Source organism: Epinephelus moara, chromosome 14 (genome assembly GCF_006386435.1).
Source record: "Epinephelus moara isolate mb chromosome 14, YSFRI_EMoa_1.0, whole genome shotgun sequence".
Taxonomy (NCBI): Eukaryota; Metazoa; Chordata; class Actinopteri; order Perciformes; family Serranidae; genus Epinephelus; species Epinephelus moara.
In genome coordinates, this window is record NC_065519.1 from 2,956,351 (window position 1) to 2,981,903 (window position 25,553).

Below are 25,553 nucleotides of genomic sequence, written 5' to 3' on the forward strand. Positions count from 1 at the left end.
GAGCTCCTGCGCCGGGAGACAACACCACAGACACGGCTGTCCGTCTGTCTTTAATCGGTGAAATTATCACCTCTTAGATCCACTGATCCATTGATCCATTGATCCCATTGACTGTTGAGTGGGAGGAAGAAGAAGGGGGAGACCGCGCGCACCGGAGACACCGGGACCATGATCCGGAGCTGCACGGGGGGTTATCTCTGAAGGATAGAAGAAGAAAAGGAGGAAGAAATAATAAAGCAAAAGCTTCATGATCTTTTCCGCTCGTGCAACATCCACTCACTAATCCCATTAATCTATTGATCCATTGATTGGTGACTGTTTGTTTTGCGCACCGGGACCATGAGCCGGATTTTCTTGAGAGTTCTATCCGAAGGTTAGAGAAGAAAAGGAGAATAAAAACAACAAGAAGAAGATTGTTGTTTGTCTTCTGAGCTGAATCAATACCTCTGTTGATCCCAGTGATCCCAGTAAGCGGTGACTGGTCTGTGTTGGGGAGGAAGGAGGAAGGAAAAGCGGAGGAGGTTGTAAAACTAGACGCGGGAGCGCATCGGAGACGGCCGGGGGACCATGATCAGGATCTTCCCGGATTTCAGCGTCCAGGTGACGGCTTCGGGAGCCGGAGGACCCGGTGGCGGAGGAGGCGGCGGAGGCGGTGGGATGGTGACGGGACCCCAGGTGGGTCGGGTGCCTGTGCCGATCCCCGGAGCCACGAACGGGACCCCGCAGAGCGTGCAGGGGATCACCGCCTACCAGCAAAGGTATGTGGGGAGCTGCAGGGAAACGACCTGTGGCGTTATGAGTGAGAAAAATACTTTCATCTAAAATGTAGAAAAGTGAACATATCTACACTTCAGGGGAAATATTTTAATATCCCTTCAGTGAGAGTCTCTGTGGTCACTCCTGTAATAGATTTGGCTGAGATATTTTTATTCTATCCTCCTAAAATCTATTATAGGATTACCACATCTTCTTCATGTGACACTTTAATGTTCAGATACAGCTGGGCATCTCTAACTCAGTGGACACTTTTTGGTTTGAAATTTTTTAAAGATCTTTTTTTGAGATATCGTGAAGCGACACTATCAGTTGGTATTTAAAATCAAAGTTTTAGAAATCATCCATAACCCTAAACCGCAGGTACATCATTCAGCGCCTTGTGTGAAACTGGATGGAGAGGGCTTTATCGTTATCAGCACCGGGGATAAATGTTACAAAAACGTGGCCTTTTCCTCACTTAGTTTTCTATTAAACCTGAAAGGAACAGGAGGATCCGGCGGCTTTGATGCCACACAAGAGGATTAAATTCAATATCCACAGTTTGATTTATATATTTTTTTGTGTTTCAAAGTACACACAAGTGTTTGTGGAAAGAGAGCAGTGTATTCAGCACAGACAGAGGGATGAAGCGACGGAGGAGAAACAGAAGAATCAGGTTGATTCAGTGGAAATAGAGGAGTGAAGTCCAGGTAATTCAGTGGAAAAAAGTGGGATGAGGTTGTGCTAATTCAGTGGAAACACAGGAGGTAATTTATTGGAAATAGAGGACGGAGTTATTTCAGTCGAAAGACAGAGAAATGTGTGGAGTGTTTTCCAGCTGGCCATGAAGCCGCGGCTCCTTCAGTCCAACCTGTTCTCTGGTGACAATTCACTCCATCCGTCCCCCCTGTTATTTCCTTATTTCCCCTCCAATCTGAATCTAAATGATTGCCTCCCCGTCCGGCCGCTCAGTAGGGTTGTTTTTTCTAATCATCTGGAGCCGTGGGGGGGCCCAAACACACCAAACACACACTCACACACACTCTCGCCTTATTACCCGAAAAACTCTCCGTATTATGGAGTGTAGCTATGTGTGTGTAAAGTCTAAAAGCTATGGGGAGCAAACAGACATAAATCACAGCCGGGGCCTCTCCGAGTGCACTGAGAGCGTCTCAGCCCTCTAAAGCAACAAATAAGAGGAGAATAAGGGCCGTATTGTTATTTAAAGCAGGGCTTCTGGGCACACATTAGACCCCCAGACCCCCATACGGGGGGATTTTGTGTAGTGGACCTTATGTTTGTGTCCATATGTGGGAGGCGAGGATTAGAGCGGTGGTTTGACACGTTCTCTGATCATTTCTTCTGACACCAAACCTGCTGGAATTTAACTATGTCGTCATCTGGCAGCCGGGGACCCGTCACAACTCATCAAGGACCCTTTGAGGCCCCCAGTTTCCAGTATGAGAACAGCCAGGCCTCAACAATCTCCTTTAAATGTGAACTTCACTTATAAAAGATTTGCGTCTGGATCTCAAACAGCCGCAGAGTCTCGTTTCATCCGAGCGGGATGTTTTTTAAATATCCTCTCCGTCTGTGGATCCTGCGTCCTCGTCGGCCCGTCGTCTCGCTGCCCCTCTCCCCTCTCTCTATACATAATGTTTCCCCCAACAAACAGCTGGGAGCTAATATGTTTATACATTACGCTCCATTATCCACGTCGCCTCCGTTTGACTGCTCTCAGTAAGCAGAGCTGAGATGGGGAGAGAAGGAGCAGCCAGACCTCATCCGCGAAAAGAACGGAGCGAACACTTGTTCCACCGACCCTGGACGAGGTTAAAGAAATAAAACCAGACGCGAGCAGGCGCCGTCTCGCTCCGGGAACACACAGCTGGCTTCGGTGCATTGATAAAAAATCCAAAACATCTCCTGATTTTATTTGGTTTTATCCCCAAATTCACCTCAGGTGGAGAAACTCAAATGTTGGTGTAACTGAATGACGTCAGTGCGGCTCAGGGCTCAACAGCGAGGCTCTGCTGGGGGTCAAACCTGTGACCTCTCCGGTTTTGGACTGTCGTGTGACCATAAAGCTGGCGCTGGCTTTGCTTTTGAATATTACTGAGCATGTTTTCACACCCGGACGGATAAATCTGCACCCAGGGATGCAGCAAACACCAACCGATTTGAACATTTGTATTTAGGCGTGTTTAGAAGAAAATGAGTCTGAATCTGAGCTGTAAATCACTGCGTCTGCCGTCACACCGCTGAGCATGATGAGGCAAAAGCACATGTTGACGCCTTCTCTGAATACATAAGTGCACGTGCGTCGATCGGCAGGCGTTCAGCTCATGACGACTGCAAACTGGAGGTCACGGTTCCCCTCTCCAGTCTTTATTTTCCACCACAGCACCGCCTGTAACCCCGTGTTTGTGTGGAGAATACCCAGCATGCCTTTGACCTTGACAGGTCATTGGTATAGAGAGGGAGGCTTTTCAGCTTCCAGGGCTGCAGCCTGGGGGTTAATCACACAGCACACCGATTAGGTTACAATGAATTATACATTAAAAAAAAGAAGAAGAATTTAAATGAATGTTGAGAGAAAAAAAGAAAGAAAGAAGAAGCAGGCGATAGTTTCTGTTGGAGGATAATGAGCCATCGCTGACGTGCAAACATCAAAGCCTGGAGGAAAATATATTTTAGAGGCTGAAAATATAAAAAGTGAGCAGGATAATTTGATTTTTACAGATGATATGAGGAGTGCTGATGATATTCACACTCATGAGGACGCAAACACAGCAACATGACCGAGACTCTGCACATGTGCAAAGAAAAATGCAGCAGCACAAAAAGTTAGTGACTGAATTTGGGATTTAAAGTGAGACATTTGCTGTGATGTGTTTATTATGACACTGAGGGAAGGAGGGTGGAGGGGAGTGTGTGTGTGTGTGTGTGTGTGTGTGTGTGTGTGGAGCTAGATCTGATTTACAGGGCAACCATCCAAATAAATCACCCATCACCCCCCACGCACGCTGGGTGGTGTTTTTGTGATGGTTAAAATTGGATAATAACCCCGCGGTGCAACCTGTAATACAGGAAGAGAGGGGGAATTAAATAAAAAATAAAACACGCACACACACACACACACACACACACACAAACTGGCTCCAACTGCAACTGAGTGGCGTTGTTGCGCCGGGGCTGGAGAAAATACCGGAGATGTGTGGTGTCCTTTTTTTTCCTGTCAGCAGCCAGAGGAGGGAAAAATGCTCCGAAAAACCACAGACACTCTGACCGCCCAGCGACGCTCTGCCGCGGGGATTTTAACGGGGATATAGGCGCTGCAGCGGCGGCGAGAATGTAAAGATTTGACGCGCCTGTTTGGCTTTTTTTTCTCCTCCGGAGCGCATGCAGGAAATTCTTCTGTAGTGCCAAAACCGAAGCTGTGCGTGTGTGGAGAGAGACAGAGAGCAAGAGAGGGGAGAGACAGCGGGATCTGAGAGGCATCCACCCCGGGTTCCCCCTCACTCCACTCGGCATGCCTCTGCTGCTGCAGCCCGGTCCTTGCCTTCGCCTCCACCGCCCGTTGTTTCCACGCTCCTGAGCGGCGGCGGCGGAGGAGAGAGACAAGCACGAGACGCACGCACAGCACAGCACTGCACAGCACTGCACGCACGCACGCACGCTCAAATACACATCCACACACTCACACGTTCACACACACGGACATGGCTTTGTCTTAACACACCGACCATGACGCATTGCTGTCAGGGTGCAGCGCACCGCCGCCGCTCCGCGTCCAAATAAATCTGAGGAGAGAAAAAAGAGAAAAGAACAGAAAGTAAGAAATCAAATAATTGTTGCAGGAAGATGGCGCCCACCAAGCCGAGCATCCAGCAGGACCCGACGCGGAGAGAACGGTAACGGGGCTTGGATTTTTGTTCCTGCACACACTCCTCCTCTTCCTCACTGCATGTTTACAGCTGCACACTGGCGGCTCTGAACCAACCGGCAGCCCGGCGGCTTACCGGCTGTTCCGCGTCGCTTTGCGTTTTATTCTGAGCCTGAAGGTGTCAGGAGGAACGCTGTTACCCTTTCCAGAGGAGAGTCGAGGTGTGCGTGCCCCGCGTGCGTGCGTGCGCGCCTGTGTGTGTGTGTGTGGCTGGGTAACAGGTCGGTTGGCTGACTGTTGGGGAGAATCAGAGGACTATCTTTGCTTGTCTCGCCTCTCCTGCCCATGTGTGTACCTGCGTGTACCTTGACGTGCACGTGCGCGCGTGCAGGTTGAGGAAGCCATGCAGTGTGTTGACGCTCTGAGCGAGCAAGGTGTGTGAGCGTCGAGGAAAACATGTGCAGCCATCGATGACAAACGTGTGTGTGGATGTGTGTTTGTGGGCAGCACTACTACTGCTGTGTACAGCGTGTGTGTGTGTGTGTGTGTGTGTGTGTGTGTGCGCGCGCGTGTGTGTGTATATGTGAGGCTCGGAGGAATTAACAGGAAGTTTTAATGTGGAGGGATGTGCATGGATTTACCTGTGCAGGTCACACTGAGCAGACCTGGACGTGACCTCACAGCTGGTTCACTGGCTCTGATTGTTAAGGTGGAATTAAGATGGAAATATTTATCATCATGGTTTATATGTAAAAATGTTTCTGCTCATCTGATCAACTGGTGGATTCATATTCCTGATATATTCTCTCACACACACCGCAGAGCTGATCTATTCTATTCTATTCTATTCTATTCTATTCTATTCTATTCTATTCTGTTCTGTTCTGTTCCTCTCAGTGTGGCAGATATTATTGGACATGACTCTGTGGACAGGAACGTCTCTGTCTTTGAGAATCTGTCTGATCCAGTCTGTGAGGCCTTTCACTGTCGGACATGTTAAAACCATAACTTGAGTTTTACATTTTGAAACTGGTCTGTTGTAATTGTCGGACATATTGGTCATAATTTCCTGCAGTAATAATCCAGTTGTTTTTTAACCTGTTGATTTAAAGATGATAATCACATTACTCAGTTTTTAAAATTTTGTTTAATCCTCTTTTATTCAAACCATGAGACATATTGAACATCGTTCTCTTGCAGAGTTCTACAGTATTCTGTTCTATAATATTCTATTTGACCGACATGGCATCATTTTGTCTATGGCATATTCTTCACCTGTTGACTTTGGAAGGACAAGCAATCAGATGTCACTATGACTCCATTTATTTATATTCAATTTTACTCTTCTATTTGTTGTCCGGTTTGATGGTTTATTCTATTCTATTCTAATCTATCCTGGCAGACTGTTGTTACCTACAGATTGAGACACAGGGGCGTAGCACCAAATTCTGGGCCCTGTGCATCAGCAGTCTCTGTGGGCCCCCTGCTCATCCTCTCTTGATCCATGTTTCTCTCACGTACCTGGAACTAGAACTAGAAAGCTTTATTGTCATTGAATAGGAATACAATGAAATTAGTTCTGACACTTAAAGGCTGCATTCCAACAAAGAACATAAAAACGCAAGACACAGGACATAAGTGGGGATAAAAATGCAATAAATAAATACACATAAAACCGTTTGATATTTACAAAGTCAGTTTCCTTTCTTTTTTGGAACCCTGAAACATGAGTGTGCGATGGTGCTCCAGCAGCAGCCACTCACTCAGCTCTAACTGTGTTTAAAGATGAACCAGTGCAGGATGGACTAAACCATTTTGCACCTTTAAGGGACTGTTATTTATTTGTCAGAGGAGAGGTGTGGCTTTTACTTGACTTTTATTTTATTTTTAAACTTTGACCCTCCCTGAAGCTACAGATATTTTCCTTGACCCTCCCTCTATCATGAATTAGTTATTACATTTTAAAAACTTACCCTTTGATGGTTGATAGTTTATTTTTGGCAAAACATAAAGTGATTGTGATGAAATATCACTATCCTAAGGTCAGATTTGGTTATGTTTTTTTTGCTGATGGACATGTTTGTCAACCATGATGTGTTCAAGGACCATCAGAAACTGGAAAATCCAACACTAATTTCTGTTTTTACAGTTTCTGGCTGTGATACATGGTGTAATTTTGGCGATTGGCAGGAATGTTTTCTTTAAAAATTTGCAGTAAAATAAATACAAAATATAACCATTGAAATGCGTATGCCCCTCCTCTAAGACAAAATAACAAAACACAAGTCCCTCCCCAGTGCTTTAAAAATATTTGACGGGCCTCCCACTTCTTGCACCCCCCACCCCCCATAAATAACGAGAGGCCTCAGAGAGCTTCCACTATACAACGTTCAGTCGTCGTCCAACCAGTTTATTCAGCCAATTTTAATTTACTTGTGGCATTAATTCATTATCAATAAATAAACAAACTTTTTATTTCAGGCTTTTTTTGGGCCCCCTCCTACAAAGCCCTGGATAATCACTCCCACTTGTCTCCCCCCATTGTACACCTCTGTTTAGAGATGACAAGCAAATGCATAACTTTGATTCTATTATAAATGTATGTTTAGTCTGTGTTTTGCAGTTGTCTCGGATGAAATAAGTGCGTCATATGGGTTGCTGCATCTATTTTATTTGGGGTATTGGACATAATACTTTGGAGAATTTATTCTATTCTGTTCTATTTAAACCAGACAACATACGGTGGAATAATGTTCTCCATGGGAATATGTATGTCTGCACACAGGAATAACGACCACATGTAACTGCAGCTCTATTCTGTTCTTTAAAGGCAGTGATGGGGAGTGTTGCAGTGATACAGAGGAGGTGAAAAGACTCTACTTTGGTTTATGTTGTGTTTACGGCTGTGCAGCCTCAGTGTGGTAACATGTAACACCACTCTGTCTTTGAGACGTGTTTATTTTGATGCTGCTCACATGGACGGAGGGTTGATGACATACGTTCAGTGTTTTTCCCCCCTCTGTGTAACCTCTACTCTAACATCTGTTGTTATGAAGGAAAAGGTGCAGAGATAATTTAGTTCCAGCTCGCTGAGGTCGTCTCCCCGCTCGACCGGAGCCTCGCCGGCTCGTCGTGTCGCTGGTTTTATTTCAGTCAGACGTCCTCCTGTTTAACGACACAACACCTGCTCTGACAGAACTGCAGCCGACAGGAATGTAAATGTTCGCTCCGAGAAACATTTGTGTAGATGTGAGCATTTGGCAAATAACGCAGAAACTGTTGGACTTTGAAGTACGGAGCTTTGATATGTTTTTGTTTTTCATGCTGGATCTTTGCCACAGTGTTTCTGCAGTCCTGTAATTATTTGGAAGGACTCAGGTGTGTGTGTGTGTGTGTGTGTGTGTGTGTGTGTGCGTGCCTCTAAATAGTGAAACCAGATAAACACTACAGGAACAAAATAACTCATCAGACAGCAGCTGTGATGGCGTTGCAGCTCAGAGTTTCCTGACTCAGATCTGATGATTTCTCATCAGTGTGACCAGAACAAAACTGCATCAGGTCACACTGTTTGATTTCCCATCTGCATCTCAACCTCAACACATGACTGAAGATGAGTTGTTGGTATCTGAACCCTCAGATCTCTGTGGTTTTAGTTTTTCATGACAGTTGTTTGGATTTTGCCGGCGTGAAGCAGATGCAGCTAAAACATAACTGTAACAAACAGGCACGTCGTGATACCAGACATTTAGTCGTCAACACCAATATTAATCTCAATACCATGGTAATACTTCAACATACACTCTTTTATTAGAAACATTTAAATTAAATTAAGATTTTATTATTAATCCTGATGCTCTGCCTCGAACATAAGGTACTAGTCTGTGTGGGTTCATGAGATTTTGTGAGTGAGGAAACATATTAATATACACCCTACAAAATATTCATATGCTTCTCCTCCGTTGTTGTTCAGCACTTGTACATGTAAGATATGACGGTTGGTGTTTGTGGCATTTGTCCTGCCCCTTCTCCACTGTGATTGGACGGCAGGATAAAAAGCACTCGCCAACTTTTTGGGCAGACAAAGGAGGCCAAGGGAGAAGTGCCAAACCTGCAGTTCCTCTAATGTCCACTTGAGGCTGGCTCCCAAAGCGAGTCAATCCCCAGAGACCTTTATGTTAAAGTGTCCAACTTTACAGCAGACATGTTTACAGCCTGGTACCAAGAGGAGTCATGTCTCTGTAGCTAATTTCAACATTTGAGACAACTATACAGGAAGTTAATTTTTATATAGCTCATCCGTTTACAGGCTGAAAGTTACTCACAATTAGGGGGGTCTGCTTTAAGTGACAGGCGGTCTGCTGATAGTGTCCTCGGCTTCTCAGTTGGATCCACCCCTCGCTCCTCCACAGCTGTGTGAGGACCGGCCAAAATGTCCTCACGTTGCAAAAATGTCCTCACTCTGTTGCTAAAATATGTTATGTGGTCCTCACTTTGTAGCATGTACAAGTATATACACACACACAAGTGTTACTAAAAGTTATTTTGCACTGAACGCGCAGCGCCCCGCACAGAATAGATGCTCAGCACCATGTTATGCTAATGGTGTTTGTAGCAGAGTATAAATACACAGTGCTCCCATTGCAAAGACTGAACGACATACTCTGGCCGCAGGAAAAATTACTTGTCTTTTTGACGAATTGAGGCGGAGCTGTTGCTGCTGCTGCATCTGTTGCTGCCTTCCATGTGTTGCTGTTGTTGTTCTTCTGTGCTGGTAGGCGATCTCCTTTCTTTAGGCCCAGAAAGATGGTGAGTTTTCAGAATTTTGGCATCATCTTTGGTACCAAAGTATCGGTTCTTGTGACATCCCAGTAACAAGGTACGAGCCAGGCTTATCTGCATGACTGGGATCAGGGTGAAGGACATGATGTGTTTATAACAGTGTTACACAGTTTGTTACCTCACCTAGACGAGTACAATGCACAGCAGAGTATGACTGCAGTCGGAGGTATCAGGTCAGTGCTGAGCAGCAGATTAACAGCCGGCTATTTGCATACGTGTGCTGTTAAAGAGCAGAGAGCAGGCGGAGGGTCAGAGGTCAAATGTATAGAGCTGAAATTACACTTCACTGCTGTCCAGCCTTCACTTTCACTGATTCTGCTACAAAGAGGTTTTATCCTTTAATTTGTCCTGGACTGAGGAGGCAGGAAGCTCCGACCTGACGGGAGGAAGTTGAATTCATGAGTGTGAGACTTATTATCTGATATGACCTCGGCCTTTCTGCTCAGCTGCTGAAGGTGAAAATCTCTCAGAGACGAGCCGGTGATTTTACAGCTCATACAGACGATGAAAGCTGGTTTCTGTCTCTGAATGACTCCTGAAAGAGACGAGGCACCGAGGCTCATGTTGGATTTATGGAGAAACTGATTTTAGTGGAGAGTTTTAAGGGGAATTTTCACAACGGGTGGCGCGTTTTTCTAGTTTGAAAACGTTCAAGAAAAACACAGTGTTTGAAAATGTCAGTCTCCTGTTGTATTTCTGACAAATGTGTATCCAAACAACGTCCTCTGGCTTTGCAACAACACATTTTCTGGATTCTGGATGGATGATTGAATGTAAACCCTGTGCTGTTGTCCAAAAAACCTAAAAACATTGCAGTGTGTTTGTCAAAAAAGTAAAACCATTTTCTTCTGATGGTTCAGATCCTGACTGATGGATTTTATCAGTTTATCATCAAACTACCTGCTCGTGTCTGTTGGAAGGCAGAGAGCAGATTATCTGAGCCATACATCAGGAAATGCATCGAATAACCACACCGGTCAGTTTTGAATGTTTCACTCCATTATTACAAATCATAAACAGAATTTTATTAACTGTCAGAAAACAGGGAAAAATGTCCATCACACTTTCCCAGAGCCCGAGGTGACGTCTTCAAATACTTTGTTTTGTCAAACCAGCGATGCAGAACCCACAGAGATTCTATTTGTTCACACAGAACAGAGAAAAGGCTGCGAAGCTTCACAGTGGAGCGGCTCCAACCTGTAAATATACCACTGGTGTACTTTACATTTCTGCTGACCATTTTCCAAAGTAAATTAATGCTGCAGCTCCTTCAAGGCAACCAGTGCTTTCACCACATTTCAGTGAAAGGTAATCCGTTCTGTGACAAAAGAAAAGGTGTAAAGAAAGGTGGCTGAGAGCAGGGACGGTTTTGAAATATCACCTTGTTGGTGCATTCAATGATGCATCTAAAAATGACTTGTTGTCTGCTCAGAGGCACGCAGGTATGAGCTACTCATGAGCTGCGTTGTTGGAAAGTCAGATGGCAAAAAATGGATGCTGTCCGAAGCAATGTTTTTTAAGGTGCTCTGAAGTGACTGCCTCTATGGTTAAAGCCCTTCTTCCTTTTTTCTTTTTAAGTTTAAGGAAACAAACTGCATGATTAAAGTCAGACTTTGTGTCTTTTCTAAGAACATAAAATTCATTAATTCGCTTACGAATTAAAGTTGAATTAAAAAGTGATAAAATGCATCATGTTGCAACTTTACTTGCACAGAGGACTGTGGTTACTGATGTTAACTAACTTTGGAAATAAACTGCTGCATGACTGAAAACTTCAAAATAAGATTGTTTGTCCAAAATCCCCAAATTTTCAGTTTTCAATAATATGAAACCAAAACTGCATGTTCACAAACACCTGGTAAAAACATCACTTGGAGAACCGATTTAGTTTTCTAGATGTTTAAATATCTGGATCAATATACTTCCTACAAACCTTTTGAGAAACCCAAATAAAAAAGTCTCAGTCAGTCTCAGTTTTCTGGTTTTCTGTGTGTCACTCATACATTATATTGTAGCACATTACTGATAAACATTTAGTTTTTTATAAAACAAAATAAAAAGGAGTAAAGACACTGTACTTCATCATCTGGAGCAATTAAGAGACCTGAGGATTTTTAGGAATCAATATGACCTTTTTTCTATTATTAACCTTGCTTTAAGGTTTTTGAAAAGTCAGCATGGTCAAAGGAAACTAATATTTACTGTTGTTATGAGCAGCTCAATCAACAAAAGAAAATGTTGGCATTGTATGTTTCTGCACACCACGGATATGTTACATTTGTAAGAGAGCTGCACAATTAATCGAATTATTGTCGAAATTGCAATATGGCCAAGTGCAAAATCCAAATAGCAGGAGCTGAAATTTTTTGATAAAGGTAAAATATGAAGCATATAAATTAAGCGCAGTGATGCTACAGAGAGGTCCCGGCATACAATTCATATTTGAGACACAATAGAACATGCTTGTTTGGTAAAGACCCCAGCGTAAATCACACCATCATTAATTTTTTTTTCTCAACTTATATTGCGATTGCATTACCAATATCAAAATAATTGCATTTTTTTTTTTTTACATCGAAACTTACCATTTCTTTCTATTTTAATTTTATGTTGTGACGATGCTGTGGTTACTGTGTGAACACACACATGAAAACATTATGTTTTGGCTTAAAATACCCAGTTTAGTCACTATAAATAGGGCTGGGGATGTCTCGAACAGTAAGGAAAAACACCTGCTTTTGTTTGTCTGGAGCAGTGGTCTGCTGCTATCTGCTGCTTGTTAAAAAGACCTTGTTTGGTCGATGCAAACACAGCTGGACACGTCTCAAACTGTCATTAAAAAAACACCTGCTTTTGTCGCTATAAACGTAGCTAAAAATGTCCCATATTGTTGATAAAAAACCCATGCTTTTTTGCTACCAACAAGGCTGGACATGTCCCGAACATCCACCTTTGGTGGTCTTGAGTAGTGGTTTGCTGCTGTTTGTTGCCAGGCAGTCATCTTCTGAACTGTTGTTAAAAAGACCTGGTTTAGTTGGTACAAACACAGCTGGACATGTCTCAAAATCTTATTAAAAAACACCAACTTTTGTGGCTATAAACATGGCTGAAAATGTCCCGACTCTCATTAAAAGCCGTGCTTTTTTGCTACAAACAAGCCTGGACATGTCCCGAACACGCTCATCCGTCTGACGAGAAACCCAACTCATATTCATATAATCTGAACTACGTCACCTTAGAAACATTGATATCAAACTAATTAAATATACAAATAGAACATATCCGTGTTTGGAGAAAATTACGATGCAATCATTTTATTCTGGCGACAGTGCTGGTAGAAGAACTGAAGCCAGGTCTCCAGTGTCAGATGGTTTGGTGCATCCGACCATCAACACATGACAACATGACATCACATCCTGCTGTGTTCTGAACCATAAAGCCTTTTTTTTTAAACTACCAGTGCTGTTGTGTTTCTGGAGAGGACGGCTTCACTGAAAAATCAATTTTTCAGCAGCAGACTATCAAATCTCAGGTGTGTCCTTGAATGCACCATCAAGAAGAGCCTCCCGCTTGTAACCGCACCACGTGCTGATGCCCCAACGTTGATGGGAGAAAAAAAAAGGTGATTAAATCTTTTATTGTGATGAATTATCTCTCTGCAGCAGGTTTCTTGTCTGTGCAAGCTGCTTTTCATAGAAACGAACAGAAAGCAATGGCTGCCTGGAAGGAAGGAAATCAATCTAAAAAGTGATGGTTTGTTTAGGCAATAAAGTGTACAAATTTGTAGGTAATCCATCTATTAATTTCTCTCCTCACCCATTCATCTTCTCCTCCCTGCAACGCTCATTCTCCCACCATTTACTCCCTGCCTCCATCCATCCATCCATCCCTCCATTCATCTCTCCATCTGCTCCCCTCCCCCTCCATCCAGCAGTGTGTGTGTATTTCTGCTAAAGGCTGTCAGGCAGCAACAGCGTTTTGGCTGAGCTGCTGTTTGTGGATCTATTTCTGGGGGCATTTCAGCGGCGATAGGCATCTGGAGGAGACCAAATTAATTTCCAGGTAGGGAGGGAGACAGAGAGAGAGAGAGAGAGAGAGGGAGGGAGGAAGTGGGGGTAGAAGGAAGAGGAGGAGGAGGAGGACAGACTTCATAGCTGACTGCACAAGTGCTCCCACTATCAGTACACTACAGCGGCTCTGGAGAGGAAGATGATGGAGAGATGATGGAGAGAGGAGGACTGACCGAGAGAGCCAGACAGAGACCGAGCAACAGGGAGGATGAGGAAACCAGGGGGAGAGGAGGCGAGGAGATGAGGAGACAAAGAGGTGGACATTAAAAAACAGTCAGGATGAGAAAAGAAGGACAGGGGAGGAGATATATAGATAGATATTTTGTGGGGGTGATGGAATCGGCCGTCCAGAGTGACGGCGCTCTGTAATGGCCGTTGTTACAGAAAGTAAAGGCTCATTTATCGTTGCCTTTACGAATGAAAATACATACGTCTGTTTCAAACGTTGTAAACATCACTACCCTCATACGTCCATGTGCCCTTTATGATACAGCCAATAGATGGCACTAGAGGGCGGAGTCAAACGTTTCACAAAACAACAAACGAGGTGATGGCGAAGGAGGTCGTACTATTGTACTTTTTAAACAAGGAAACATTGTAGACGATGGTGGTCTGTGCAGCCATTACTGTATATACATCCCTACATGTGGGCAGAGAATTGTTTTCACGATATTGTCGATATTCATTCTGCCATTATTTAAATGGTTGGCCGAAATTTAAAATTTATGTAACTGTTCGACTTCAATCAATCTCAGTTGACTGAGGGGTCTCCAAATGATGATTCCAATCTCCAACTTTCACGGGACAGCTCTTGTAAATGTGTTTTTAAAACCACGCTCGTCCTCAAACCTTAACCTCGTGGTGGTTATTATTGTAACCCTGACTCCACATTAGTTTGTCTAAAGGTAAAGTTAATATTCAAATTATAATCTGACAGCATAAAACTGAGCTGAGCTTGATTGAATGATTGATTGATTGATTGATTGATTGATTGTCTTTCTTTCGAACATGTAAACAGTGGAAACAAAACAAGAACAAGAAACAGGTAAATAAATACTAAATTAAAATAGTCAAGCAAATGGACAGACAACAATAACAAAAAAACTAAAAAAGACAAAAGGATGGAATATTGATCCTCCACACATTTCACATGCTCGAAAGGGGGTAGGAGGAAGTGTAAACTTATAGTCCTACCTCTTAACTCCTATAATAATAATAATAATGATAATAATAATTCATGAATAAATAAAGTTTACCCCTTCTATCTGTACCTGAATGTGTTACAGTTTCCAAATATCATGATTTTAGTTTTATTTAGATTTAGAGATATCTTGTTACTGTCAAACCATTTTTTTAATTTACTAATTTCTGAGGTCATTGTGGACAGAATATATATATATATATATATATATATATATATATATATATTGAATAACATCGGTCCAAGCACTGACCCCTGTGGGACGCCACACATGATGTCCAAGAGTTCTGACATATATCCATCCATCATCACAAACTGTTGTCTTCTCTCTAAGTAGCTCCTCATCCAATTCAAAACTACACCCCCGGATCCCATATCATTCTAATTTTGTAATGAATATATTGTGATTTATTGTATCAGATGCTTTCTTTAAATCTATGAATGTCCCGATCGCAAATTTCTGAGGTTCAAGAGCTCAGTCAGTGGTGTCAATAAGGACGCCGCTTTCTGTCCTCGAAAGGTTGGACTCTTCAGTCAAGCTTGCCAAATACATGAGTACGGACTTGGCGTACTCAGGCCGAATGTTATAGAATCTAAAACATGTTAAAACCGAAGTTTGGTTGACATCAGGGAAATCCTCCTTCAGTCAAACTGACTCACTTCTGTCTCCCTAGGGAATATGAAATAGTAGTTGTATAATATTAAATAAGATTACTTCATCTAAGTATTTTGATTTGGAGTGAGGCAACACATTCATATTGTGGGCATGAGAAGAAGATGGAAAAGGTACAAAGAAGTAGTCATTAAAAGTTTTAAGGCCACAAAGGAAAAAAGTTTCGGGTATTCAGCTGCTGAAATGAACGAAAGCATAAGCAGTAAAATATAGTGATAAATTCTAGACATAAAGAGATGCCCTGTTTGAGTTCGAATGGTCCTCAGTTTTTAATACAGATACCACGAAGAATGACGTGAACTGTCACAGTAATAAGACTCAGGAAGCTGAACAGTTTGGATATTGAAGTCCATATTAACAGTGACGAAGACGGAGGATGGAGGAAGACGAGATGGAGAGCAACAAAACAGGGAAGAAAAGGCGATATGAAAGAAACATGGGCTTAATATGGAAGTGGAGGAGAAAGGGGAACAGACTGGTGAAGATGAGAGACGGAGAGAGATGAGACGTGATGGTGGAATCACTCAGCGACCTGATTGGCTCTCACCAGCAGACGACTGTTGAATCAAACTCACCCGCAGGCTGGATGAGAGCCTCTTAAAGCCTGCAGGAGTGCTTGGTTAGCTGTCCCAGAGGAGGCAGGCGGGTGGGAACACCTGCCTGATCGCCCAAATCCAGCACGTGTATGATGTGTGTGTGTGTGTGTGTGTGTGTGTGTGTGTGTGTGTGTGTGTTATTCATTGAGTTGAAGGCTGGTTGCATTTTTAAACCAGAGTGCATTTAAAACCAGTTTCAGGCCAACAGTCAGAGAGCCCTGAGGCTTAATAGAAGAATCTGTTTTTAAATGGACATTTTATCAACAGCTTCGGGAACTTTTTTTTTTGATAATACCTTTAATATTTGATTAGGACCTTCACTTTAAGAGTATGTTTGTGTGAAGAGCAGTGAACATCATGATACCTCAGGTGGTATAATCATCCACAGACACAACATGCAGCAAAACAATTGAAGGCTTTCTTATGGTTTACGTTCTGTTGTTTTTTCCTCCCCAAATGTTTCCTAAAATTTATTTAAATTCCACATTTATATTTCTTAGGGAGTTCGTAGGAAGTACTGTTGATGAGGATATTTAAACATTTAACAAACTAAATCAGTTAAACTAAATTATTACACAAGCACTGACCCTGACAACAGAGGGTGCATTCGTAGGTCTAATCTGACGCTCTGCACTAAGATGAGCGTCAGCTGTTGGTCGAAGAAACAGAGCGTTGTATTTCGACATGAATTAATGAACAGTTAAGTTAATCACATGTTTACTCTGCTCAGGGCTCTGCTGCTCCAAGGGTGTGGTTTTTTTGAACAACTAAACGGTACAATTTAACAGCGCTCCGAATTTACGAATAGTCCAGTTTGTGCCAAAGTGCGCTCTAGCTCCAGTGAGTATTTCTGAACTTGCAGTTTGTGGCTCACTGTTTTATGTATCAGCGCAGTCACCAGGATAAATGTTAGCATGGCACATTCTTGCAAACCACAGATATGTAATTGTACGCTACTATGCAGAGAATATTATGAAACTTTTTCTTTCTTTATGTTTCAACAACGCTGTGGCTGAAGTGTGGTTATGTTTAGGCACAAAAAGCACAAGGTTATGGTGAAGAAAACATCATTGTTTTGCTGTTGCATTGTTTCAAACATTCATATTTCTCCACATATCATCCATAATTTGTTGCTGTTCTGCATGTAAAAAATTGAGGTGAGCTCCTGACCTTTGCATTGACACCTCACTTGAGTCAATAGGAGCTTCCAGTGCTGTTTCTATGGCCTCAATAGCCAACCAAGGCCTGAGCTGAAAGGACGTACATCACTGACATTTCCTGTAGTTTAAAGGTATTTACAGGGTCAGCAATTGGTCCACTTCACCCAAGGCTTATGGGTATTGTAGTCAATGACACTCATGACCTCCAAAAGATTTTAACCCCTTACTGTCATCATGACTGTTATGTTATGTCTTAAGGGGAAAACAGTCTTCTTTTTATCAGTTTAGGTTTTCTAGAAGTGATTTTATAAACATTAAGCTCCTAAATAGACATTTCTGTCTGTGTTAATCAGTTTTTCACTCATAATCACACATTCAGTTCATTGTTTTATCGTCTTTTTTTGAAAAGCGCCAGGACAAAACCTCAGAAAAACATGTAACATGTTTATTTTCTGTGATGTTGTTATCCACTTTTAATTTGTGAGGCTTCATGAAATGGTCCCACTGTGTTTTCCAGTTGATACCTCCCAGTTCTTGTCATCTGCAGCATCTTTTTCAAGAAAATATTCAAGCATGTTGACACTTCTATAACTCAATGACAGAAGCACTTAAAGTGATTCTGACTGTTGGGGAAAAAACTTCAGTTACCGTTCAAACGAGACGATGCATGTACATGTACTAACAATGGAACAAGAACAGTTTTCAGTTTACTTTGGATATGCCTTGGATTGGTGTTTTAGGTGAACTTTACAGGATCTTTTTTAAATGCAAAGATGCCGACAAAGATTTGATTTTCACTTACCAAGCTTTGTTTCAAAACACCACAAAAACAGTTTGAAGTAGGGATGAGCAAATACACCATTATCTGTATCTGCGTCTGTTCAACCAACTGAATTATCTGTATTCATAATATCTGTAATTTATTTATGCCAGATGTGGGTGGAGTTTAAATCATCTTAATTAGAAGTTATTTTAAACCTGAAATTTAAAGTTGCAGTATTTATTAGCTTTGAGAAGAGTATTTACAGAACAGCGTCAGAATTGAGCTTCAGGTTCAGGTAACGACACATTTTACTTGTATGATAATGGTGCTCGTAAAAAGTACCGGATACTCGTTTCATCCGAGTATTCAGCTCAACCCTAGTTTAAAGTACAGCTTTGTACATATTTCTGACTTTGAATAAAAAGGGTTTCGTACGTAAAGTACACATAATCATTTAAATCAATTCTAAATTAATTGCTATATGCAGCATTATGTGATATTCATGTGGCTGTGGTTGAATGCAGCCACCTGACTGTCTCCTGTTGGAATCCGTCCTCTGGGAGACAGAGAGGAGGACAGATTAGGAGGAGAAAGAAAAAGACTGAGAACTGTGAGAGAAAGGAGGCCTGTGGTGGTGGTGGTAGTGTTGGCGAACTTTCAGAAACAACAGCAAAACCACAAAGCACAAAGTTGGCTTTGTCTCCAAAACACCCCCCTCCGTCCTCCCCTCCCCCCTCCTTCCTCCCCAGGGGCGAAATAACACAATAAAATGTCCCATTACCCCATTCTGATGAGCGGGGGACACAGAAACAGAGAGGCAGAGAGGCTGCTCTGAGGTTTTGGCAGCTGCTCGGTGGTTCGGTGGTTTGTGTGTGGAGTGTTTGAGCTCGGCCAGATCCTGACGTGTTGTTAGGAAACAGCTCGAGACGCTTAAACAGCCAAAAAAAAAAAAAAGTCCTGATGCTTTAAGTTTTGTTTCAAACACGGAGCTTTGGTCCCGCTTCCCTCTGTGATTTCACCAGATTGGTTTTGTCCAGACATGCATGTAAACACGGTTATCAGAGAGACGAGAAACAGTCGACTGATGCGTCTGTAGTTGATGTCTGAGTGAAAATTGCTTTCCTTTTCAAACTGAATTTACATTTGTCTTTGGGAAGAAAATGCATAGAAAATGTCTCCGGCCGGCAATTGAGCCTCGGCGGCGGTGGCGGCAGTTTGTACGTTGTTACCAAATAACAATGTGTAAAATTCCTGCACGCCGCTCTGACACAGACTCTGGTTTCGTCCCAGATGGAGAAAATGTATGAAAATGTAAATGATGCTGCTGCACACGACTGGAGCATTTTTCAGGGGCTGGAGCAGCACAAACATGTTGTTAGGAACGTTTTCTTCATTTTACACAAACAAATGCTGTTTTTTGTCCTGTTATACACCAGCAGTGTTCCAGCCTATACTTTAACTGACTCACTGCTCTTTGGTCTGAACACTGCTGTGTGTCTGACAGCTGCTCACACACGTCTGGTTAGAAACTATCAGAAGATTGTCAGGAACAACTTTCAGACTCCGCGATGAAACAAAAAGCTTCATGTTGTTCACAACAGGTTTATAATAATCTGTGTTTTTACAAATGACAACGTCTTTGATTTATGTTTCCTTGCTCCTGGAGGAGAACCAGGAGGTGTCAGTGTCACGTTGGTTCTGAACGTTGCATGAACTTGCTGAAAACTTAATTTTACAATCGCAATGATTTTCATCTAAAACATAAAAACCAACAGACACTGTCTCCTCTCTCCTCCTTCGTGTCCTCACCTCCTTTTCTTGTGTCGCTTATCGTCATTTCTCCTTTTCTGTATCTCACTCCTTTCTACTCCTCCTCTCTTTTCATTTATGTCGTCCTCCTTTCCTCCTTCCTACACTTCTTTCCCCCTGTCCCTCCATTCCTTTCCTCTCCTCTGGTCACCTCTCCTCCTCCTCTCATTTACTCTCCTTTTGATTCCCCTTCTCTCTCCATCCACATCTCTCCTCTTTCCTCCCTTGTTTCCCCACCCCCTATGCTCCTCTCTCCTCCTTCATGCCCTCTTCTTCTCTCCTTTTCCTTTCTTTCTTCTCATCTTGTCCCTTCTCCTCACCTCTCTTTTCCTCTATTCCACTCTCTCCATCATGTCCTCTCCCCTTACCTCTCCTCCCCCTTCCTCTAATAATTTCTCCTCTTTTCTCTCCTGTTGTCTCTTCTGATCATGTCCCTTCTTGTCTCCTCTCATCCTACCTCTCCTCCTCCTCATCTCCTTTCTGATTTCTCCTCTCTTTCCATCTCCTTCTTTATGTCCTCTCATTTTACCTCTCCTCTCTTTTTCTCCGCTGCTGCTCCTCTTCTCCACTCCCTTTTCTCTCCCTTCCTCTCCTCCTCTTTTGTCATCAATTCTCCTCCCCAGTGCTCTTCTCCTCTCTTTTCCTCTCTACCCTCATGTCCTTTCATCTTACCTCTCCTCTCTTCCTCTCCACTGTTCCCCTCTCATTTTTCTTTTCTTTTCCTGTCTCTCCTCTCCTCTCCTCTCCTCTCCTCTCCTCTCCTCTCCTCTCCTCTCCTCTCCTCTCCTCTCCTCTCGTAGACAGAGGATGTAATCAGCTCAGACCTGCTGACTCGGCAGCTTCCCACCTCAGGACCAATATCTACCTGTCCTTGAAAACACACACTTCAATTATACTACACCTTAGATTGGTTAAACACACACACACACACACACACACACACACACACACACACCCTCTATATTACTCTCTCCCACTTTTGTATTATTTCTTTTCTTCTTCTCTTTCTGCCGTTCCTCGTTCTCTCTCGTCCTTTTGTTAACGTCTCTCAGTTTTTACTACTTCTCATTAAATTCACTTTTTTCTCTTTCTGCCTCGTTCTCTCTCTCTCTCTCTCTCTCTCTGTCTGTTCCTCCCATCTCTCCTTTCCTTCTCTCCTCTTCTGTCCCCCTAACCTTTCCCTTCTTCCTCTGTCGTGACTCCTCCGTCCTCCGGCGTCATCTCAGAATCTGGTGCTGATGTTAAGAGGACAGACGGAGGGAGAAACATGGTGGAGTCAGAAGTAAAAAGGTGACATGTCATCTGAGCAGTGTGATCGTCACCTTTAAGTTCTGTATTTACACCGTCCACTGGTGTCAGCTGAATGTTCCTCTGTAGAGGAGTTTATAATCCGCGACAGCAGCATCTTGGCTTTTGATTTACTTTTACTCTTTAGATGAAAACATTCAAATAGTTCCCGTCATCTTGTAGTCATTTGTCACTTCTGTTTCAGTGGGATTATACAAAAATTTAGTCCATAAATCTGCCACTTTTTTCCCTTCTGGAGCAGGTACTGAAATAAAGGATGATGCTTATTATTGCAACAGGTCAAACATAAATCAGCTCTGAAGAGGAGGTGTTTTGTAGCATTGGATAGCATCAAAAGACTCTGCAATATAACAGTTGATTAGTTATTATTTGTCGATCCTTCACATTATCATTCAGTGATTTTGTCTTGTTTTCGTCACAGAAAAACATTTGTGAATGAATATTTAGGTCATAGTTTCTGTTGACAAGAGCACGGTTATATAAAATCCGTCACTGGTCATTAATCTGCTGAGTATTTTTTCAATCAGTCATTTAGTTGTTTGATCTATGAAATATCAGAAAATGGTAAAAAAAAAAATGTCCATCAGTGTTTCCCAAAGCCCAACATGACTTCCTCAAATGTCTTTTTTTTGTCCACAACCCAGAGATATTCAGTTTATCGTCACAGAGGAGGAAAGAAACCTGAAAACACTCATATTTAAGAAGCTGCAAGATTTTTTTTTTCCATAAATCTGTTACCTTTTTCCCTTCAGGAGTCGATACTGATATGAAGGATGCTGCTTGTTATTGCAACAGGTCAAACAGCCAAATCAACTTTTAAAAGAAGGTGTTTCTGAGCGGCGGTTAGCGTCAAAAGACTTCAGTTAGTATTCATCCATCTTTTATGTGCTCACATGGTGGTACATTTAGTTCCATTTTATTTATTTTTGTGCACAAATTTGTGAATGATTATTTCAAATATTTAAATCTTGATCGGTTGATTAGTTGTTGCGTCTATAAAATGTCAGAAAATAGTAAAAAGAAAAGCCCATCAGTGTTTCCCAAAGCCCAAGGCCTCATCAGACCCAAAGATATTCAGTTCACCTTCAGAGAGGAGAAAAGAAACCTGAAACTATTCATACTGAAGAAGCTGGAATCATTTTGTTTTTCTTTTTTCTTAAAAAAAAAACAAAATACTGAAACTGATTCATCGATTAGGAAGTTAGTTGTTGATTAATTTAATGGTTGACAATAACAAATTGTTGCAGCTCCACTCACCACAAAGATCAGCATCGTCCTGACAGTTTGGTCAACAATATAAATCCATGTTAAAGTTCACCACGTCTGCGTCGACGCTCTGCGGCCACATCTACTGACCATCATATATCATGATGCATCATTTTAAAGAAGAGTGGCAACATTGCGATTTTTATTTATATACAGAAAAAAAAACTTTTACATGTGAAACATTTTACAGGGAAATTAAAGACGTATATTAACATTGTAAACATAACCTGTGTGTGTGTGTGTGTGTGTGTGTGTGTGTGTCCAGCAGTTAAACCAGGTCCTGTAACATGTAGATTAGCCAGATGCTCATATTGTTGCTTCAATCCCAGGAGGAATTATTTGGAGATTAATTTATGTGTGTGTGTGTGTGTGTGTGTCCAGTTGCCAGGACAGGTGTTGTAGCATGATGATGATCTGCTGCTCTTGTTGTTCGACTCTCTCTGCCCCGTGTGTTTGATATCAGCCTGTGTGTGTGTGTGTTGATCATGTTACATTATGTTTATTGATGTGTGTGTGTGTGTGTGTGTGTTTGTGTGTGATTTTTTTCCATCGTGAAACAGCCATCACTCCTCCTCCTCCTCTCTGTCCGTCTCATCTCCTCTCCTCTGCTCTCATTACCTCCTCTCGTCTCCTCTCTGGCCCTGCTGCGGTCACCTGTTCTGCCCCTGTAGGCAGGACGCAGACCTGCGGGTGAAATGACTATTGATTATTCTCTGTTAGACAGAGAGGACGGGGGAGGAGGGGGGAGGACGAGGAGGGACACCTCAGTCAGAGGGATAAGTGATGTGTTTGAGGAAACATTGAAAATAACTATGTTTTTGTTTATTTTGACTTAATCCCACGTACACGTACTCACCAGAGCACCAAATGTGGATTAATCCGCTGCTGAAAATAGTCCCCAACAAATGCTCTATTTCCTCCTGTTTGTTTAATCGAAGCTACAGTGAGCAGTGAGTAAGCGCTCACTCTCCCGCCTTTGCATTTTTACACAGAACCAAACGATGGCGGCATCATGTCGCTCCAGTGTGTGATTCTAGACAGCATGCTGGTATCGTGGAATCAAGAGGCGTGATGGGTGTGACACGTGACAGCACAGCGTTGGCCTCTAATGTGACATATTTTAAAAGTGTCGGCAGCGCTTTATAAACAACTGAAATGGGATTAACATGACAATAGCATTCATTTACTGTCTCTGTTATATGGCGGCTGATCTCGTCCTCCCTAGCTGCTAACTGCTAACAGCTACTTATTAAATCTCCTGTGATGGGTCACACGCACAACACGTCACCATAACGTCTCACCTGTGCCGCCCATGGTCCTGTCCAGCCGGTTGTCCTTTATGAAGACACAGTTTTGCCGTAGTTACGACCTCCGATGGTGAGTTAAAGTTGAGACAACTCTGTCACACCATTCTGCCATCGTACTTTGTATACAGCACAGCGAGGCGGCATAATGGCGAGATAATCCCACCTTTAACAAGCAGTGCAAACGGGGCTTCTCTCTCTTCATCTTATCCCCTGTATGTGTGTGTGTGTGTGTGTTTGTGTGTGAATGGCTCAACCCGCTGAGCGCTACACGGTGACATTTGGGGGAAGACTCGACCTCATGCTGATCAGAGACGAGTGCTCTTCAAAGAGCTGTCACACACACACACACACACACACACACACACAGATATTACTCACACAGGTTTAAAATGAGCCTGGTTCATATGTCGTATTGATGATGTCATTGATATGATTTGACATTTCCTCTGGCCTGCTAAATTACATGACTCGGCATTGTGCAGGTTTCTGAACACACACGTATAAAATTGTTAAAAAAAATAGAGAAAAAAGAATAGGAGCTCAAACCTGCTGCAAATATAATAATGAATTGATATAAATATGGTCACAAAATATTTTTGTTAACCTTTAGGTTTTCCTTTTTAAAAAAAAAAAAATCTGTTATTGACATCGTCAGCAGCACCTGCAGTCGGCCTGAACAGATTTTTTTTCTTCATCACCACATCTATTTAATTTTAAACAACTTCATCTTTTTCTTGTTTAATGTTTTCTCTCAGACGTCGACTCCAGTTTGTACATAGAAGATAAAAACACGCACTGTTGTTTGGAGTTGTCAGAAAGAGATTTCCTCATTTTTTCTACAGTAATATAAATGTAGATTGAAAACAAACTTACCTCTTTAGTTCTGCCATTTATTTTTTTGTAAAAAAAGATTTGAAAGCCTTATTTAAGGGTTATAATATCAGTTTAAATTGCTTCACTTCAATCACTTTAATGTTAAAGCTAAACAAAATAAAACAAGATAAATGTATATTTTTTAATTTGAGGGAAAGTCAAAGGATAACTTGGTCTTTCAACAGCATTTTCTCTCATTGTGTCCATCTGCTGATGAAAATGGTGGAAAGCTCTAAAAACCTTGAGTTAATGTTTAATTTTTTTATTGTTTGTTGAGTGTGTGACATTTGTTTTCATATAAATAAGAACCAGTGTTGATTAGCCTTTGGTGGTCATAGGTCAAAGCTCAAGGTCACTGTTTCCTCATCTGTGTCACCAATATGAATGCAATGTCCCAAGAACACCTCGAGGGAATTTCTTTCACTTTGGCACAAATGTCCACTTTGAGTTAAGGATGAACTGATTGGACTTTGGTTGTCCTTGGTTAAAGGTCAAGGTCACTGTGACCTCGCATCCATCTCATTCTCGTGAATGTGATTATCTTGAAAACACCGGGAAGGGATTTCTTTAAATTTGGCACAAATGTCCCCTTGGGCTCAACAATCAACTGATATGAATTTGGTGATCAAAGGTCAAGGTCACTGTGACGTTATCACTTTTGTGAATACAATATCCAAAGTGCCCCTTGAGGGAATCAACTCAAATTTAGCACAAATGTTTACTTGGAGTCGACAACAAACTGATTAGGATTTGGTGGTAAAAAGGTCAAGGTCAAGGTCACTGTGACCTCACAAAACATGTTTTTGGCCATAACTCAATAATTCATACGCTAATTATGACAGAATTTCACACAAATGTCTAACAGGATAAAATAATGAAGGTCAAAAGGTCAAAGGTCAGCTTGACTGTGACATCATCATGTTTTAACGTCATATCTCAGGAACAGAAGGGGAGACATTTGGTCAGATACTGAATTGGTGACTCTAATCTTGAAACTGTGCTGACTGTATAGATCTTCTGTGTGTGAAGCATCCATGTTTTCACTG

The 25,553-nt window shown here is 42.2% G+C and overlaps 1 protein-coding gene across 1 annotated transcript in view; it reads left to right on the top strand.

Moving 5' to 3' along the window:
• Positions 1 to 240: 240 nt before the first annotated feature.
• LOC126401106 (neuronal PAS domain-containing protein 3) overlaps positions 241 to 25,553 on the top strand; it is a 453,646-nt gene continuing 428,333 nt past the window's right edge. Inside the window, exon 1 of the mRNA XM_050062200.1 lies at positions 241 to 758. Within this exon, the coding sequence (XP_049918157.1) occupies positions 568 to 758 (191 nt within the window). The 5' untranslated portion in view covers positions 241 to 567. The remainder of the gene's footprint in view (positions 759 to 25,553) is intronic.